The following is an 18812-nucleotide window of genomic DNA, read 5'->3' on the forward strand; positions in this document are numbered from 1 at the left end:
TTGGAAGAAACCAAAGAATCCAAAAACACAAGAAAAACATGCAAGCGCCACATAAAAAAGCATCTCTGTTGGGATCTGAACTCAGAATCGAGAGCTTGAAGGCTATTCACGAGTGGTCAAGGCTTTGCTTGTGATACTCGGCAACGATTCGGAATCCTATCAACTGAATTTTTATCTGCAATAGTCACATGACCAATAAATGTTATTTCGTTTTAGGTAGAGTACAGTATAGTTACATCTCTTACATTTTTATTTTTTGCTGATTTTGTACAAAGTGTGGGGGGGGATCCCGAGTGCCCTCCTTGGATGACTCTCCCTACCTCCTGTTCTGGTGACAATTGTAAAATGCTGGACAAAAAACATTTTTAACAAAAAGAAATCAGGAAAAATAGGTTGAATCTCTCCATCCAGGACACAGACAGCAATAAAAACCTGACAGGGGTTTAACTATGTCCCTATTCCACCAAAACTATGTAAGCAAAGTTTGGCTATAGAAAAATTACCCAGAGATTACCACCCCCCCCCTTCCCCAATCACACAATCAGACCTGTCTTATTCTCGCCAGCGCCGATTGCCTCTTTTTTGCGTTTTCCGCACAGGAACCCAGACATGGTGGTCTCAGCTTGAGGGAGGTCAGCCGACAGTGAAAGGGCGTAGGACAAGAAGCGAAAGAGACACCAACGGTCCAGGTTATTTCTGACAGGGTGACGATCGGATGACACAGGGGCTGAGCACAGTGGAAGGGTTTGGACAGCTGGAAGTCTTGTCCAGTAAAAACAGGAGCCGGCTTCAGTATAGGAGAATGTAACGACTGTATCTAAAGAGGAATTTGGGACAAAAGGAAGACAAATCGGCGATGAAAGCGTCTGCTCTCGTCTTCTTGCTAGTGAGTATGAAACATCTTCCTGGTCTGTGAAGACTGGAGCTGCACCCGCAGCAGTGCCAGGAATGATGCCAGCTCTTCAGCGGGCTCATTAGTGTAATGCAGGGGATGCTGCGCTGGCCGCAGTGTATTTGTGTGTTTATGTACATACATTATTTATTTGTATAGAAATAGGTCACCTTTAATCTCTAGTCTGCACTGCGTAAATACATTCAAATAACTCATGAAGGACTAAGAGTCACTCAAAAATTTAAAGTGAATGTACAGCCTAATAAAATGAACTTCTTATGCTCTTTTTTAGTCTGTTAAATATAATGTTGATAGCTCTTGTTATATCCGCTTGATAAATGCAAAAAATATCTGTTGATTCTGCCAGAAATCCAGTGCAGTCTTTTTTAAAGCAGTGTTCTCAGCCTTGCCCATTTCTCCTCTATAAGCTAGTAGCATTCAGCAGGAACTGTACATGGTTTTTTTTTTTTTAAATTTAGTTTTTTCCACAGGCACTCTTTTCCCTGTTACAGTCATTTATAGACAGGTAAAAATGTGCCAAAATTTTGCCAACCATCTGTAAATGTACAGATTTTTTGTTTTGGAGATGGGGGGGTTCTATAGCAGTGGTCTCCAAACTGTGGCCCTCTGCTTGCCTTTAACCACTTCCCCTCCAGAGAATTTACCCCCCTTCCTGACCAGGCCATTTTTTGCGATATTAAGCTGCGTTACTTTAACTGACAATTGTGCGGTCATGCAACGCTGCACCCAAGTGATATTTATAGCAAAGGAAATAAGTATTTGATCCCCTGCTGATTTTGAATGTTTGCCCACTCACAAAGAAATGATCAGTCTAAAAATCGAATGGTAGGTGTATTGTAACACTGAGAGACAGAATAGCAGCAACAAATTCAAATGAAATGCATGTCTAACAAATTATGCACTTATTTACATGTTCATGAGGGAAATAAGTATTTTATCCCCTATCACTCAGAAGGATTTCTGGCTGCCAGGTGTCTTTCATACAGGTAACAAGCTGAGATTAGAAGCAGTCTCTTAAAAGGGAGTGCTGCTAATCTCATTTTGTTACCTGTATAAAAGACTCCTGTCCACAGGAGCAATCAGATTCCAAACTCTTCACTATGGCAAAGACCGAAGAGCTGTCCAAGGATGTCAGGGACAAGATTGTAGACCTACACAAGGCTGGACTGGGCTACTAAACTATCGCCAAGCAGCTTGGTGAGAAAGTGACAACAGTTGGTGCAATCATTCGCAAATGGAAGAAACACAAAACAACTGTCAGTCTCCCTAGGTCTGGTGCACCATGCAAGATCTCACCTTGTGGAGTGCCAATGATCATGAGAACAGTGAGAAATCATCCCAGAACTACACGTGAGGATCTTGTTAATGATCTCCAAGCAGCTAGGACCACAGTCACCAAGAAAACAATTGGTAACACATTACGCCGACAAGGATTGAAATCCTGCAGTGCCCGCAAGGTCCCTCTGCTCAACAAAGTACATGTCCAGGCCCATCTGAAGTTTGCCACTGAACATCTGAATGATGCGGACTGGTAGAAAGTGTTGTGGTCAGATGAGACCAAAATCGAACTCTTTGGCATCAACTCAACGTGTTTGGAGGAGGAGGAATGCTGCCTATGACCCCAAGAACACCATCCCAACTGTCAAACATGGTGGTGGAAACATTCTGCTTTGGGGGTTTTTTTCTGCTAAGGGGACAGGACAACTGCACCGCATCAAAGGAACGATGGACGGGGCAATGTACCTTCAAATCTTGGGTGAGAACCTTCTTCCCTCAGCCAAGGCACTGAAAATGGGTTGTGGATGGGTGTTCCAGCATGACAATGACCCTGCTATGCAGAGCCATACAAAGCAGTGCGCAGGAGCTGACAGGGGAGAGATCTGTATTGTTTACATACAGGTCTCTCCCCGTCCGTGATCGCCTGGTACCAGAGGGGAATCACGCCAGTGTCCCCTGTCTGGAAATGCAAAATCACACACATACCTGCCGCCCTGTAGCAGTATTTCTGCAATAGGGCAGAGGGACTGGACAAGACTTTGTTCTATTAGCTTCCAAACTCACAACTGAAAAAGGCATGGAGGAGGCCATTTTTCAAAAGTTGAATCTCACCTGGATATCATTTTTATTAATGAGCAATTAACTAATATGCTAATACGCAAACAATATTTCTTAAAATCTGGAGCCCAAGGCTTGCATATCGGCATCCATCCATCTCTCTGGCAAGCCTGACAGCCACATAAGTGGTCCCTCAGTGGGCTGGACACTCCCTGCGCCATACCTCCCTCCTGTTCTTCTCTTTCCTCCTTTGTTTTCTCTTTTTCTAATAGAACTTAAAGTTTCCCCTACAGATGGATATCATGCCTGTTATCCATGTCAATCAATAATATCAGCCATATGGCTGTCATCTCTTTTATTGTTTAGCTATACTGACCAATTATTGTCCTTGCTACTTACAATGAATACTTCTTTATCAATGTATTGGTTGCTCAGTTTTTGGATATCAACATGGTAAACCAATTTGTATCTCTTTTGATAAAATAAAAACACATGAAAAGAAAAATAATTGTTATTCAGGATTTGTATAGTGCCAGTGGGGGACCTCAGAAGAGGACCAGGGCTGGTCTGTAAAAAACCATTGCACATAGCAGGCAAGTATAACATGTTTGTTATATAAAAGAAATTAAACCGTGATCCTTTAAGATCACTTTAATTGCTTGGCAGTTCGGTCAAGAGCACACGCAACTGTAACAGTTATTCACTGCATGCCATTGTTTTGGGAAACCGGGCTTATTTCCACTTTTTAAAATATTCTGTGCAGTTACTAAAGATCATAAAATGAGATATTATGAAGGCTAATGTCCCCTTCAGTTGGGATTCAGATGACAAAGATTAACCACAAAGAGTCCACACCCAAATACAGCGTATGACACAATGTGACTCAATGGTGACAAACATATGATGCCAAGAGCTTGATAAGAAAGGTGGAGGTGCACTTTATAACCAGCAGATGGCGCCCGTGTGAACATCAGAAGACTGGATTCTTTGAAAGCCAAGACCGCCTGCCTAACCTTGAATTCTGCATATAAACAAATACACAATGCCAGGAAGATGACGGTCACGTTGGTTGCCAGTAATAATAAGCTGCAGGAAAAAAGGAATCTGCAAGTTGCTAACTTTATAGCAAAGAAGTTCAGGAGTACTGCCTTACCCAAAGTGGCCCGACACCCAGAAAACATGAATAGATAACATGGTCATGGTTAAATTCCTTCTAAAATATTCAATACACTTAATGTATATGACAATCCAGCAACAGATTGGCAACAATGGTCAAATTATATTAAAAATACACATCTGTGTGACAACTTAGAAACACAATTGGGAGACAGGGACAGATTGTTGTCACCCTATATCAGAAAATGCCTGAACAATGACCTAAGGATTAGTCATCAGCCACACCACTGATTTAAATCATGCAATTTCTGAAGACTTTATTGCTACTTGTGAAGATTTTCAACGATTTCTTGTAATTTGCACTGTGACTTCCATTACAGTCAGGTCCATAAATATTGGGACATCGACACAATTCTAACATTTTTGGCTCTATACACCATTACAATGGATTTGAAATGAATCGAACAAGATGTGCTTTTACTGCAGACTGTCAGCTTTAATTTGAGGGTATTTACATCAAAATCAGGTGAACGGTGTAGGAATTACAACAGTTTGCATATGTGCCTCCCACTTGTTAAGGGACCAAAAGTAATGGGACAGAATAATCATCATAAATCAAACTTTCACTTTTTAATACTTGGTTGCAAATCCTTTGCAGTCAATTACAGCCTGAGGTCTGGAACGCACAGACATCACCAGACGCTGGGTTTCATCCCTGGTGATGCTCTGCCAGGCCTCTACTGCAACTGTCTTCAGTTCCTGCTTGTTCTTGGGGCATTTTCCCTTCAGTTTTGTCTTCAGCAAGTGAAATGCATGCTCAATCGGATTCAGGTCAGGTGATTGACTTGGCCATTGCATAACATTCCACTTCTTTCCCTTAAAAAACTCTTTGGTTGCTTTTGCAGTATGCTTTGTCCATCTGCACTGTGAAGCGGCGTCCAATGAGTTCTGAAGCATTTGGCTGAATATGAGCAGATAATATTGCCCGAAACACTTCAGAATTCATCCTGCTGCTTTTGTCAGCAGTCACATCATCAATAAATACAAGAGAAGCAGTTCCATTGGCAGCCATACATGCCCACGCCATGACACTACCACCACCATGCTTCACTGATGAGGTGGTATGCTTAGGATCATGAGCAGTTCCTTTCCTTCTCCATACTCTTCTCTTCCCATCACTCTGGTACAAGTTGATCTTGGCCTCATCTGTCCATAGGATGTTGTTCCAGAACTGTGAAGGCTTTTTTAGATGTCGTTTGGCAAACTCTAATCTGGCCTTCCTGTTTTTGAGGCTTACCAATGGTTTACATCTTGTGGTGAACCCTCTGTATTCACTCTGGTGAAGTCTTCTCTTGATTGTTGACTTTGACACACATACACCTACCTCCTGGAGAGTGTTCTTGATCACACATATGCAAACTGTTGTAATTCCTACACCGTTCACCTGACAGTCTGCAGTTAAAGCACATCTTGTTCGTTTCATTTCAAATCCATTGTGGTGGTGTATAGAGCCAAAAATGTTAGAATATACAGTCAGGTCCATAAACATTGGGACATCGACACAATTCTATGTATGTAAAATCGCAACAAAACTGCAGAAAAAGTAATGCAAGAACTACTTCAAAAATCGCACTGCAGAAAATCGCACATGTTAAAAGGACACTGGCATTCACTAGATGCAATTTCAATTTGCAAATCGCACTGGCATGACCGGGCACTTAATGCAATTAAGACTGTAGATTCAGAAAGACTGAAAAGACCTGTATTAAGTGTGTATAAAATTTTAGTGATTTGGTTACATGCATCTTAGAAAGCATAAAAAAATGTATCACAACAACAACGTACTTACTCTTTCCATTCAAGTACTATAATCGACAGACCAAACAGATCGTAGTAAAGAGCAAAAAACTTACGCCTTTCCTCAGACTTTATATAGACGACAGTGACAAAGCACATGTATGATCCAACCTGCTTCCTGCTGATATCATATTAGGGAAATAGATACACAATATGTACAAATATATACACATTTTACTTGAACCAATTTTGCTTACACTTGTTACAATTTAACTTGTAACAACTACATTCACCATTTTTTTAATTCATAGAAGACCGCTCAAATGATGCCACCAGGATCCTGCAAGCCAACAGCCACTATACTCACCTCTGAGGGTGCGTGTCTGCTACCTCCCCTCCATGGCTGGGGTCTTCAGCAGTGTCCAAGGTGGGTCCACATCCGCGATGACGTAGGGGGGGGGGGGGGGCGGGGGTCGGAAGGTGGGTTCACATCCGCGACGACGTGGGGGGGTCAGAAGGTGGGTCCACAACCGCGACGACGTGGGGGGGTCAGAAGGTGGGTCCACATCCGCGACGACGTAGGGGGTTGGAAGGTGGGTCCACAGCATAGAATGCTTTAGACATTTACGGAGGCTTCACATGCGAGTATACTACCTTTTCTACTGCAGGGAATAGATTTGTTAAAAGAGAAGAAATGGTCTCTACAAATCTGCAAAGCATTTCAAACAGAATCAGATCTACCAGTCCCTTTAAATGGGTCTCTGATTGGATGACACAAGTGTGTGGGTGGAGCCATGCAGAGCTGTACCAAATTTAAGAAAAAAAAACTACCCATGATGCTACAGGAGGAAAAACCCTACAATTCAGGAAAAGGGAGGTGGCTTGATGGTAGGCAGTTGTGAAATGTGATCATGTTACATGCTGAACAAAAAAAAAAAAAAATGCGTGCAACATGAAACATGGGCAGAAAGGTGGACTTATCCTTTCAACTTTATACAAGATTGGGTTTGCATATAGAGTACATCTACAGCACTGGATAATTTTGTATGATACAGCATACCTATAATAGAAGAGGCATTATACTTACCTTTCTGAGGGTCCACTCTTTGGTATGTTGCTTCTTTGTGTCTTCTAGGCCACTGCTAATATTTGCTCGGTGCGATGGATCGAATACCCATCTCCCCCAGTGCATGAAGTGCTTCATCCTGCTGGCTTGTATCTATGTGATGATGTAAGAGCCAGCAGGAGAAACCACAGTGTGCAGAGGGGGGAGAAGATATTCTACACTTGGTACTTGCAGCAGCTGGTAAGAAGTGAAGAAATGGCAGATCCACAAATGGGTCATTGGAAAGGTAGGCTGATGACTATTAAAAGGCTTAAAACAGAGTTAAGGCGGTCATAGGTGGATTGAAATTCTGCTGACTCAGTAGGAACCAGGCTGAATTTCGAACCGTCTATGGGCAGACTGGTTGTACTGAAATCGATCAACTTCAGTACAAGCAGCCTGTTGGGTTTATTCGTACAGTTACTGCCACCGGCTATAGCCACCAGCAGAGATAGCCACCAACAGGAGGGGAAATCTTCTGATATCAAAATACAATAGCTCAACGGCAAGGGATTTCCCCCATCCACACTGTGTAGATGGGGGAAATCGAATGATTTTCTTTCCTTCCACCCGTTTGAAGGAAAGAAAATTGCACAATATATGGCCATCCTTAAGCCAGCCATGGGTGGATTGAAATTCAGCCGGCTTCAGCAAGAACCGGACAAATTAGATGTATGGGCAGGCCGGTTGTACTGAAGTCAATCGCTCGCATGACTTCAGTACAACCAGGCTGTTGAGCTTTTTGCATTTGATCACTGTCAGCAGCTATAGCAGCCAACAGTGATCATAGCATTCTGACGGTTGGGAAACCTCCCACTGTCAGAATACAAAAGCTCAGCAGTCACTGTGTTAACAGGGAAAAAAAAATAAATAAAATCGAGCAATTTTCTTTCCTGCAACCCGTGGTTGCAGGAAAGAAAATTGCTTAATGTGTGGCCTGCTTTACATTAAGGCAAGAAATTGAAGGAAGAAGATACCTTTGAAGCTCTTATAGTGATCATAGCGTGTTTACACAGCAGCTTCTCCACCCAGTCATTTCTGCTGTATTCCCTCCCAGCCCTCGGGTCTCACATTCTTCACAACATAATGAAGTGACTCCCTGACAAGCTGTAAATATCCAACACATAGCCTGTCACCATATCACACCTCCAACACATCCACATGGCCCACTGGTCTCCTTCAACAGCTGGTACTGCAAGGAGGGAGTACTTCCATCTCATCATATCCATTAGTGATCACTGTACAGTACAGATAGGGTTTTATAGATCTTTTAATATAAGAGGATCAGCTCTGTTTTAAACATGTTCTAATGAGTTTAATATATTTACAAAGTCACAATTTTACAATACAAGTGTAGGAGTTGGCCCCCTCATTGAAAACAACGCACCCCCTATGTGGCCAGTATCTACCAAAGAGTGGATATGTGGGGGTGATGAATTAGGTGGTGTCAGATATAGAGCTCCCTCTAGTGGTTCGGCTACAAATATTTATTATAAAAGCAACAACATGCATGAAGAAATGTAAAAGACACAGTAAACACTGCTTTAGCAACGCAAACAGAAAAAAACCAAACAAACACCACACTATACATTGCCTTTAACATTTAATCTGCTGTATATGTAATATTTTCACATATATGGATATTTATTTGTTCTTTAGAAGAGAAAATGACCAGACTATCCTGCAGAGAGATCTGTCACTGAGGCTGTTAGCAGGGCACAATTTCCCATTACCCCCAGCAGACTTCCCCCAATACTTCCATGGCTACTAGCATCTCAGTCAGCTCTGAGTGGAAATGCCCCTTAAAAAGTGTATGTCCAGGCAAAACGTTGTTTATACATTTTGGATAGCTTTGTAAAGATTTGTTTATTATTGCTCTCCGGGACCCAATAAGGCCTTGTTCAATGCCCAGGACGTGGCACAACTTCTTTATCATGCGAGTGCTGTGATTGGTTCTCACAGCAGTCACATGATCACGAGCCAATCCTGCTGGCACCAGATAAGAAGCCATGATCGGCTGCTGTCGCTGACAGCTTGGTCAGTATGCTGGGAACGCACCACGAGCATGCTCTTTTCTGTGAGTGAGATTTACCATGTTATAGGATGTGACGATCGCGGCGTCAGACCCCAGCCCTTCTCACCAAACTCGTGACCCAAGGACTAGCCAATCTAAAACCGCACTGTCAAGTGCGTAACAATGGCACACCCAGCTGCACCCTGCACAAAGATTTTCCAGCTAATGGACCACAATCTGTGTACTTGCAGCCTGGGAGCGATTGTTACTGGGTCAGGTTAATTATGCATTTAACCCTTCCCACTGCCACCACCTCCTTTTTGTACAGAGAAAGAGGAAACTCGGCAATATTAGCAATAACACTATGATGTTTGAATAAACGTCTGTATACACACTGTCACCGCAGGCAGGTTATACAGAGGTTTAAACACACACAGTAGCACTCTTCAGAGACAGCGGTTCTTAGTTTGCATTAAAGAGCTTTAGAAACAGTTCAACACTTTCAGAAAGTAAGATTTATTACTAAAAGATCAAAAAGGGAGCAATAAAAATATTTACACACTATAATATATATATATATATATATATATATATATATATATATATATATACACACACACACACACACACACACACACACACATATACACACAGAGCAATAACACAGAAAAGAGATAACAAAGGAATTTAGATAAAGTACTTGCCAAAAGCCTTGGTTTAAGCAGCTTTCACATTTCAGAGCAAAAGGGCCGTCTCCCAAAGTTGGTTCCAATGTTACAAGGGAGAATCTTCAACTTAGCTCAACTAAGCTTAGCTTGCTTCGAGCAGAACAGCCTTTTTCTAGGAACTCAGCAGGGTGTCTCCTTACAGCAGAGAACCAATCGCCTCATTTGGGGAGGGGTGTTGGAGGCGGAGACCCATGCTAGAGCCAAAAACCCCTTACAGTTGATGTCATGGTTCATAACTTACTCTTGGTGCATTTAGCAGCCTTGCCACTAGTAGATTAATATGCAGAATCATCTGCTGAACGTCTAGATATGTAATATGACATACCTGCTGGGATGGTTACGGAGATATCATTTTCTGCTCTCTTGTTGATGCCAGCTAGTGGATGAAATATATCAGACGACTTGTATTAAAGAGACCGATCTGAATATATGCCTGGTTTTTAGGTACGTCTTTCATTAGTCCAAGATATGAAATCATAGGGGAAAATGGATTTTTGAATGTGATGTCAACTTTATGGCTTATCTGGAATGTCTTTGAGGCTCAGTGAGGGACTTAGTTTATGATTTTACGATATCCCAGATTGAGAAGCAAACAGACATCTAGGCACCAGCTAGGTTGGTGTTTTATAGCCCTGGAGCTCTCCCGCTGAGCCTGACTGCCTGTGACTTCTGCCTCATCCAGACCACATGTCACTCAACAGAGGGAGGGGGGGGGGGGGGAAGAGGGAGAGATACAAGATGGAGGGTTTGGAGCATCATGGATGACCACGTCCATCTCTATGTGCACGATTGCTACAAAGGGAACATCTAGAAATGCTAATTATGTCTACAAAGTATCCTGAAAAAAAAAAAAAAAAAACTGTCTGGAATGCACTGGACACCTTGACTGCCATTGTGCTATATGCTGGGTGTCCACTGCGCCCCTGTGCCTATTAATGAGGGGTGGGCTCCCTCCAGGCTCAACTGCTCTTAGTCTATCCATTATGATACATGTGCTTCTACTATGGGGGCTCCAAAAATTTATAGAACTGCAGAATACTGGGGTGCCGTGAAGAGGCTCTGCAGCTTACGCATGTATTTACAAATGTGTGCAAACTAAACCCCTGTGTATAATGCAAACTGTTAGGACAATTTGGTTGACTGCAGTCTGGTCGGTAAGTTGAGCTGGGACCTTTTCCCTTATTGTTTGACATGTGTCGCCCTTCCATGTGTTCTTTGCTGTGGAGGCCAGTTATAGATTGGGACAGAGGCCATTTGTTTTTTTTTTCCTGTTAGACAGGACAATTCGGTTGGCTGCAGGTTGATTGGCAAGTTGAGCTGGGACTTTTTCTCTTATTGTTTGACATGAGTCTTCCTTCCATGTGCTCCTTGCTGTGGAGGCCAGTTATACATTGGGGCAGAGGCCATTTGTTTGTTTTGTCTGGAATTCCCCCTGAAAAATAGCAGTGCCCTTTCTTGTATGTGAGGGTGCCTAGGCACTCCTGTGCACACAAGCTCACAGCTGTATAGTCTTCAGGAGATTTAGAATGAGATTTGAAGAGCTCATTACTATTCTGTTCACGGTTTTCCTTGCTGGAGGTTCGGATATAAAGAAGTAAAGCCCTGCCTCTGTCAACATGGCCACCATGTGGTGGCTGCATTAGTCTTTTTCTTAAGCTCTCCCACATCCTTTATTTCCTGGGATAGAGGGTCATAGTTCTGTAGTCCTCAGATAAAGCCGAACATAGATGGCTCAACCGGAACCGAACCAATTTCAATCCATCTATGGGCAGGCTGGTTGTACTGAAGTCAGTCTACTGATCGTACAACCAATTTTTTTTTTTTGCTCAATTGCAGCTGCCAGCAGCAATCGGGTTCTGCTGGCAGGTAAACCACCCGCTGTAAAAATACAATAGTGCATTGGGGGGGATTCTCCCATCAACACTGACTGCGTTAATGGGAGAAGAGAGCGATTTTCTTTCATTCAACCCACGGTGGAAGGAAAGAAAGTTAAACAACATATGGCCAGCCTAACCGAGAACAGTATAATGGATAAGTCAGCACAGGAAGTTCTCAGCTGACAAGAATCCTGGTAGGATCAAAAGGTATTTTTGGCACTTATTGAACAGATAATAAAAGACTTCCAGCGGTATATTTACTAGACCAAAAGGGAGTGAATAAGAGAAGATCATTGTGTGGGCTGACGTATACTTTATGCTTCATACACTGCTTATGATTTACCAGCAAAAAGCATATTAATGTGGTTGATTCTCTGGATGAGAAGCAGCCTGTCCTCTTCACACATCACACTCGGCACTGCGCTCAGTTTTTGGCACACGATATTCCTCCTCCATGGTCCCCCTCACACATCCAAGGTCAGAGAGATGATATAAAAATAGCTGAGCAGTACAAAAAATATGACTGTGATTACAAGTCCATTCAGTCTGTGCCAGGCTGCATGATTCAGTGTGCTATTGTACCAATCTACATATATATAGAATGTGTAACAAAGTACATGGAACCCATCTAATTAGAACAAACCCCCCCCATGACAATTTAAGGGTTCATTCCCAGCAGCAGCTTGTGGGTACACATGGCAAAATGCGCCTTACCGCAAAGCATGATCATGCACCGTGCGTGTTGCAGCGACTATTATTTTAGTAACCACTTGCCCTCCAGAGGATTTACCCCCCTTCCTGACCAGGCCATTTTTTGCTGCGGTACTTTAACCGACAATTGCACGGTCATGCAACGCTGTACATAAATTTAATTTATGTCCTATTTTTTATTTTTTGAGCTATAAACAAAAAAAGACTGAATTTTGAAAATAAAATATTTTTGACTTTGTGCTATAAAGCATATCCAAATTAAAAAAAAAAAAAACACATTTAGTCATAAATTTAGGCCAAAATGTATCCTGTCTTTGCTAAAAAAAAAAATCCCAATATGTGTAAATTAATTGGTTTATGTGAAAGCTATAGCATTTACAAATGGCAGTATATATACTGGGATTTTTTTTTTTTTTTACTAGTAATGGTGGCAATCAGCAAATTATAGCAGGACTGTGGCGGGCATTCTGACACTGGGTGGAAACTGACTGCCACTGACATCCCTAGTGACACCAATACAGTGATCAGTGCTAATAAAAAGCATTGACACTGTACTGATACTGGGCAGGAAGGGGTTAACATCTGGGGCAATCAAAGGGGTTAACTGTGTGCTGTGTGTGTTTCACATTATGTGCCGTCTGTCTTTTACAAGAGAGACATGCTGCTTTGTAATACAAAAGCAGCATGTCCTTGCATGTCCTTGCTGACAGATGAGAGACCTGTGTTTATACAAAATCTCTCCCATCAGCTTTCCCCGACGATCACTGAGTGCCGGCGGTGAATAGCCAGTCAGGACCCAGTGATTGACATTCCCAGCCACCAATAGCAGCTCGGCATGCGTACCCTAAATATATATAACATACTGCAGGTCTGATTTCCAGTCTGTTGTGGTACACGTCGCAATGTACTGGTATGAATGGGTTCTACTGCTTGCAGCCTAAAGCGGTATTAAAGCTCCGCTTATTTGCCTCCCCCCCCCCCCCCCACTGCCATATTTGGCACCTTTGGGGGGGGGGGGTTGTTTTTGACAGGCACCCGCTCCCACATCCGGCTCAGTTCATTGCGGCACATTGAGCCAGAAGTTCAGCCCCCTCCTTCCTCCCGCAGTCTCCTGGGAACCTTCACAGGTCCTAGAAGACTGCCAGACCAATGAGAATGTGCAGTGCAACTCACGCACGCGCAGTGGGCACTGGCTGTGAAACCGCAAGCTATCACAGCCTGGTGCCCACAGTTGTTTTGCCAGCACAGAGCAGAGAAGAAGCAGCGAAGGGATGTTGCAGGTGAGCACATTGCTGGACCCTGGGACAGGTAAGTGTGTATTTATTAAACCACTTGCCTACCTGGCACTTATACCCCCTTCCTGCCCAGGCCAAATTTTCAGCTTTCAGTGCTGTCGCACTTTAAATGATAATTGCGTGCGGTCATGCAACACACAAATAGAACTTTCTTTCGGTGGTATGTACTCGCTGCTGGGCGTTTTATTTTTTGCACTATAAAAAAAAAAAAAAAAGGGCAAAAATTTTCTATTATAAAGTTTTGCAAACAAGTAATTTTTCTCTTTCACTGATGTGAGTTGATGAGGCTGCACTGATAGGTAACAATGATGGGCGGCACTGATAGGCAACAATGATGGGCACTGAAAGGCAGCACTGATGGGCACAGGTGAGCACTGATTATCAGTGCCGATCCGTCCTCTGACAATTGCCGGTTGTCAGCAGTACTTTCCTCATGCTGTGACAGCGTGAGTAAAGTGCAGCCGATAACCAGCAACTGTATTCACCGGTGATCTGCTGTGTCATTGGATATGGCTGATCACGTGGCAAAAGGCCACTGTGATTGGCCTTTTACCACATCACGTGATCCGCTGTGTCTGTAGGACACACCAATCACGGAGATTGCCGGGGCTGCACACCCCAGGCGCAGAGCTGGCGGGGGAACAGATGCAGTATCGGATCGATGCTGCATCCACCTACTGCAAGTATCTTTTTTTTTTTTTTTTTTTTTTAAAGCCATACTTCTCTTTTAAAACTAAACAGGTCTTCTTCACATATTTTATTTTAGACCCAGTGACATCACTTGGACTCTGTGCTTCTCTATGCAATGTAGACCTGTTGGAGGGGCCAGCAGTACATAGCTTCTGGAAGAGAGAAGAGCACCATAGCAAATGACCTATTGGTAATGACAATTTAATCGTATTGTCCCATGCTGGACATTGACTGAGCAGATGCTGCTGATCCAACAAAGATACAATTTGTGAACGTTTTTTTTTTTTTTTTTGTAAGTCATATAGCTGCTTAAAAAATAAATAAGGGTCCCTAAACTCGCCCAACTGTTCAACTCATGATTCCCGTCCAAGACCAGAGCATTGCTGTAGGCCAGTCTGCTTGTGTGTGCACAGCTTCATACAGATGATACATCCAACCCACAATACAAGACTGATGATCAGAACAATATGTTAGCAGAAGTAGATAAGAATAGCAATGTGCGCTCTATATACAGAATTGAAGAGCATTAATATCAAGTAAAATGGGAAGGAATCTGTCATGAGAATGTGTGGTGCAGAACTTCCTGACATATACCGTATATGATAGAAGAAGGGGACAAGAATGACAGAGGCAGGAAGGAGAGAACAAAGGAACTGACATGATATAGTGAGCACTGGGATCTGTGCTGAACACCGACTACAAGGGGGAGGAAGAGGAGGGCAGAGCACCATAAAGGGGGACACAACCACCCCACAGATCTACAACCTGGGAGAAAGTCTCCTCTTCTGTCCACTTCTGGATATTTGTGCCTAAACTGCTCTGTACTGTAGGGTGAGGGGTGCCGGGGAAGTCTTTAATAAATGGGGTATGCATGAAAGCTGAAGTTTAATCTGTTATATTTCAGACTTCATTCTCCTTCCTCCCCTTATTACCATGCAAATTATATTTTTAAATAAAATCTCTCCATTTACATTGCATATCTCATTTTAGACCAGTGCTGTCATCACTGGGTCTTTGCGCTTCTCTTTGCAATGCATGCAGATCGTGGCTGGTGGGAGGGACAAGCTGGGTGCTATACATAGCAAAGATTTCCAGTTCTGACCAGGGGCGGACTGACCATTTGGAAACTCGGGCATTGCCCGAGGGTCCGGGGTCAGTAGGGGGCCCCATGAGGTGCCCATGGTACCTTTTTCATAGTCTTTTTTTGAGTTTGGGCACGGACACAGGGGCCCCATGAGTTGTCAGTCCGACCCTGGTTCTGACACAACCAGTGGGCTGGCCCTTGGGAGGAATTAAGCAAATATCAAAACGCCTTGATATGTGGATGTCAGTCCAAAGGAGTGGGAGTTCCTAGGCAGACTGTATTTGCATACAGACCACCCCAGACAACACCCACGTATGATGCCGAGCCTCCATGATTGAAACAACTGAAATTTAGGTACAGTCAGGCTGGGGTAAAAAAAAAAAAAAATTGCTAAATGATGCTGGATGTCAGTCAGCCACAAAAATTAGGTGGCCTCCTATTTGCTGCAGCTTTTAATGCACAATGTGAGACGCTCACAGTGTGCAGTGAAAATAAAGGTTCACACTTGTGCCACTTGTCATGCGACCTTGGACATCAAAGTCGCATGACAAGTCGTACCCCATGTTTTCCAATGATAAATCACTGATATAGGTGCAACTAAAGGTTGCAGACACTTCAAAAAGTAGTTCATGTGCATATTATGACCTGTCAAATGAAAACCTCCAGCACTTCCATCTTCATCTGGTCTCCTTCTGGGTTCTGTCTCTTCAGCAGCTTGAATGGCTGGGCCACGATGATATCACTGCCACGCATGTGCAGAGGAGTCACATCAACACACACAGCAGTGATGTAAATGTTTGCTGATCTGCACATGCGTGGCTCAGTGTACATTACAGCTGACAGGCAGCGGGAAGCATTTATGACATATACGTGATTTTGCATTTCTGGGTAGGAGGTGCATGACGCCCTACCCACGCCGCCATTGGCAGCTACAGCTGTTGATCATTGGGTCCCGGACGGAGACTCCACGCCAGCACCCGGTGATCGCCCAGGAACAGTGAAAGGGGAGAGACCTGTGTGTAAACAACACAGATCTCTCCCCTGTCAGCACAAACAAGCTGCCTTGTATTGCTCTTCATAGCAGCTTGTCTCCATAGTAAAACACACACAGTTAACCCTTTGATCGCCCCAGATGTTAACTCCTTCCTGCCCAGTGTCAATGCTTTTTATTAGCACTGACTGTGACGGGCGCGGCGTCGGACCCCAGCCCTTCTCACCAAACTCGTGACCGAAGGACTAGCCAATCTAAAACCGCGATGTCACGTGCGTAACAATGCCACACCCAGCTGCACCCTGCACACCGATTTTCCAGCTAATTGGACCACAATCGATGTACCAGCAGCCTGAATGCGATTGTTACTGGGTCAGGTTAATTACACAATTAACCCTTCACACTGCCACCCACCTCCTTTTTATACAGAGAAAGAGGAAACTCAGCAATACACTAGGATGATTGGTTAACCGCCAGTATACTGCTATGTCTACAGACTGGTTATACAGAGGGTTAAACACTCATAGTAGCGCTCTTCGGCGGCAGGGATTCGTAAGTTACATTCAGGAGCTATGGAAACAGTTCAACACTTTTAGAAAGTAAGATCTATTACCAAAAGGGTGCAGTAAAAATATTTACAGAAAGAAGATGTAACTAATGTGTGTATATATATATATATATATATATATATATATATATATATATATATATACATACATACATACATACATACACATACACACACAGAGCACAACAGCACAGCAAACAGATAACAGAAAGAAGTTTAGGTAAATAAGTACTTCCCAAATAAATGCCTGGGGTTAGCAGATCAAGCCTGATGAGCTAAAAAGGGATTTCAGGTCTCACACTTGGTTTCGTGGTTGCAGCGAGATTCTCCTTTCTGTCTGCTAGATGTTATATCGCAGACGGTCCTTAGTTCTCTGACTACACACAAAACAGAACAGCTTCTTTTTCTACACAAAATCAACTGGTATCTTCCTACCATGGACAAGCTAATACCTTATTTGGCAAGAGGATTGTTAGGCAGGGGCTCAGCATCACACGCTGATCGCATTCCAGAGGGAGGGGGGAATGAGGGGATACATGAAGACTTCTTAATACAGTGAGCCGTACCTGGCTCTTGTATGCACGATACTACACTCCCCCAAACCTCCCCCCCCCCCCCAGGTGATGGCATAAGAGCAAAACCAAAACGTAGAAGTTTGGGGTAAAATGGAGAACCGCACCTCTCCCTGTGGGCATGATTGTAACACTGATCACTGTATTAATGTCATTGGGATGTCAATGGCAGTTAGTCAGTCCCCCACCCACGTGTCAGAATGCCTGCTGCAGTCTAAGTCACTGATCGCCACCATTACTAATATACAAAAAAAAAAATTCCAGTATCTATACCGCCATTTGTAGACGCTATAACTTTCACATAAACCAATTAATTTACAATATTGGGAAACGTATACCAGAACACATTTTGGCCTAAATTGATGATGAAATCTGATTTTTTTTTAATTTTTACTGGACATGTTTAATAGCAAAAAGTCAAAAATTGTTTTTTTTTGTTCAAAATTGGTGGCCTATTTTTGTTTATAGTGCAAAAAATAAAAACGCACAGGTGATCAAATACTACCGAAAGAAAGCTGTATTTGTGGGGAAAAAAAAAAGGCAAAATTTTATTTGGGTGCAGCATTGCATGACCGCGCAATTATCAGTTAAAGTAACGCAGCACAAAAAATGGCCTTGTCAGGAAGGGAGGTAAATCCTCCGGAGGGCAAGTGGTTAATACCACCAACTACTTTTGATCAAGCTGGAATTGAAATCCTGAATGATCGAGCGTAGAAAGCAGTGGCTTCAATCAGCAGCAGGACAAAGCCCCCTTGTTTAAATACTGCAATAAAATCAAATCGCTTTCAATTGCAGCATTTTTCTAGTTGTGATGGAATACGTTTTTTTGAATGAACTTTATTGAAGTGGTCAGGTTATAGCCCAGCTTGATCGATCTCATGCATGTGGCTGATGGGCGGTAGATTGCTTGCTTTCAGACAAACACTTACAATTGTATGTTAGAGTCTAAACCAATTGAAAATGTTTAAATAGACTGATGGCCCATTCCCACCCGTGTGCTGTGACAACGCACGATTAAACGCCTTAACATGCGATGCTACAGTGTAAGGCAATGTGCCTGTTCTATTGTGAATGCCACCTCTATGATCTGTAGAGTAGATTGGCTGAAAGCCACCGATCAAAAAAAAAAAAAAACCCTTTTCCAGAACCCTCTGTTCAACAGAAGCCAACCCAACGATCGACCCTGGAAGGATACACAGAGGTGAAAATTCGACTGGTTCCTGATGAACTTCGATCCATGTGCACCCACCTTTATTGTAAATGGGTGCAGAAAGTTGCTATGTATGACCTGATTAA

The 18812-nt window shown here is 43.1% G+C and overlaps 1 protein-coding gene and 1 long non-coding RNA gene across 3 annotated transcripts in view; one reads left to right on the forward strand and one right to left on the reverse strand.

Annotated features, from left to right (window-relative positions):
* Window positions 1-18812, reverse strand: part of PARVB (parvin beta) — a 94062-nt gene that overhangs the window by 72074 nt on the left and 3176 nt on the right. Inside the window, exon 1 of one of the 2 annotated variants that reach the window (XM_089680798.1) lies at window positions 548-912. The exons of the other annotated variant lie outside the window; for it this stretch is intronic. Within the exon in view, the coding sequence (XP_089536924.1) occupies window positions 548-611 (64 nt within the window). The 5' untranslated portion in view covers window positions 612-912. Of the gene's footprint in view, window positions 1-547; window positions 913-18812 lie in introns of those variants that run through there. 2 annotated transcript variants of the gene reach the window in all.
* On the forward strand, window positions 691-14640 carry LOC149459787 (uncharacterized). The gene is made up of 3 exons (XR_016313215.1): window positions 691-886; window positions 6193-6308; window positions 14378-14640. It is a non-coding gene; the product is annotated as an uncharacterized LOC149459787 (long non-coding RNA).

Source organism: Staurois parvus, unplaced genomic scaffold (genome assembly GCF_062004578.1).
Source record: "Staurois parvus isolate SC_StPar_1 unplaced genomic scaffold, SC_StPar_1.0 ptg000249l, whole genome shotgun sequence".
NCBI classification, from domain to species: domain Eukaryota; kingdom Metazoa; phylum Chordata; class Amphibia; order Anura; family Ranidae; genus Staurois; species Staurois parvus.